The sequence below is a fragment of the Gekko japonicus genome, unplaced genomic scaffold (assembly GCF_001447785.1).
Source record: "Gekko japonicus isolate JY-2015 unplaced genomic scaffold, Gekko_japonicus_V1.1 scaffold369, whole genome shotgun sequence".
Lineage (NCBI taxonomy): Eukaryota > Metazoa > Chordata > Lepidosauria > Squamata > Gekkonidae > Gekko > Gekko japonicus.
Genome location: NW_015160846.1, coordinates 166836 through 168209, shown reverse-complemented (window position 1 = coordinate 168209; position 1374 = coordinate 166836). Strand labels below are relative to the sequence as shown.

Genomic DNA, 1374 nt, shown 5'->3' with positions numbered 1-1374 from the left:
GCTCATTGGAACGCCACCTTCCCCAGGACACCCTTGTCTTTGACCACAAGAAGTGAGAGAGACCTATGCTAAATAAATAATGTTACTGGATAGAGCCAAAGATTTGTATTGTTCATCGCTCTGTTTTGGGTAGAAGCCCATCGAGGGGCTCTATTTTTTTTTTTTTAGAAAACATACATAAAAAGAAAAAAAAAACAGAAAACATACAAAAAACAAAGAAACATGAGAAAAGTAAGGGAATATATTTTGATTTTCGTCTATGACTGGTACAACTTAATTTAATCACTCTCTCTATAACTACCTTAGTAAAACCTCTCCCTTATCTATAATCTATTTTTTCTTCTCTTAATCTTCAAAACCATAAGTCATCACTTCATCCCCCCCCCCATTTTGTGTAAAACGTTTATAAGGGGTTTCCAGTTAACCAGGGGTCGTTTTGTAGAAAAAGAGTTAGGGGAACTCATTGGCATAACTCATTAGCATATGCCACACACCCTGACATCACCGGAAGTGTGTCATAAGGCCACCCCCCCCAACATCATCGAAACCCACCGCGGCCAGGGTGAGCACCTGGCCCTAGTCCCAGCTCCCGCCCACCCAGCGGTTCGAAAGCAAGTAGATAAATAGATAAATGGGTACCTGCCCTAGGTGACAGGGGGCACCCTTCCCCGCTGTGGGGGCTGATGGAGCATCGGCAGTGCGACAGCAAGTAGATAAATAGATAAATGGGTACCTGCCCTAGGTGACAGGGGGCACCCTTCCCCGCTGTGGGGGCTGATGGAGCATCGGCAGCGAGCAGCGAGTGGTGAAATGGCGATTAGGCGCAACACCAGCGGTGGATCGGACGTCGGCAGAAGGCGGAGCCAGGAGACGCAAAGAACGTAGAGGCGCAGGCACAGCGGAGCCAAATGTACAGAGCCAGAGCCGCGCTGATGCGAACCGCGCGCCGGATGGGCCTGCCGATCACAGCCGACGCCGAAGACCACAAGAAGGAGGAGGAGAGGAGCCAGAAACCGAAAGACGAGCCGACAATAAGCCGAACCGGGAAAGAAGAACAGCAAGTCCCTCCACTGGGTGCCGGTAGGGCAGTCCCCACCGTGACTATGTGTGGCCATAGATAGGGATAAAGAGTAACTGTAAGCCGCTCAGAGACCCCTTGGGGGGTTCGAGCGGGATACAAGCTGAAAGCATAAATAAATAAATAAATATAAGGCCACCCCCCCTGCCATCACCGGAAGTGTGTCATAAGGCCACACCCACCACTCAGTCTTAGTCTTAAAGGTGAGTCTTAAAGGTGCTATTTGTTAGTCTTAAAGGTGCTATTTGAACTCTTGGACTATTTTGCAGCAACAGACTAACACAGCTAATTCCTCT

At 48.8% G+C, this 1374-nt stretch overlaps 1 protein-coding gene across 1 annotated transcript in view; it reads left to right on the top strand.

Moving 5' to 3' along the window:
* Positions 1-932: 932 nt before the first annotated feature.
* The window catches only part of VPS13C (vacuolar protein sorting 13 homolog C (S. cerevisiae)), a 161286-nt gene continuing 160844 nt past the window's right edge, over positions 933-1374 (top strand). Inside the window, exon 1 of the mRNA XM_015420051.1 lies at positions 933-1057. Coding sequence (XP_015275537.1) covers positions 933-1057 — 125 coding nt within the window. The remainder of the gene's footprint in view (positions 1058-1374) is intronic.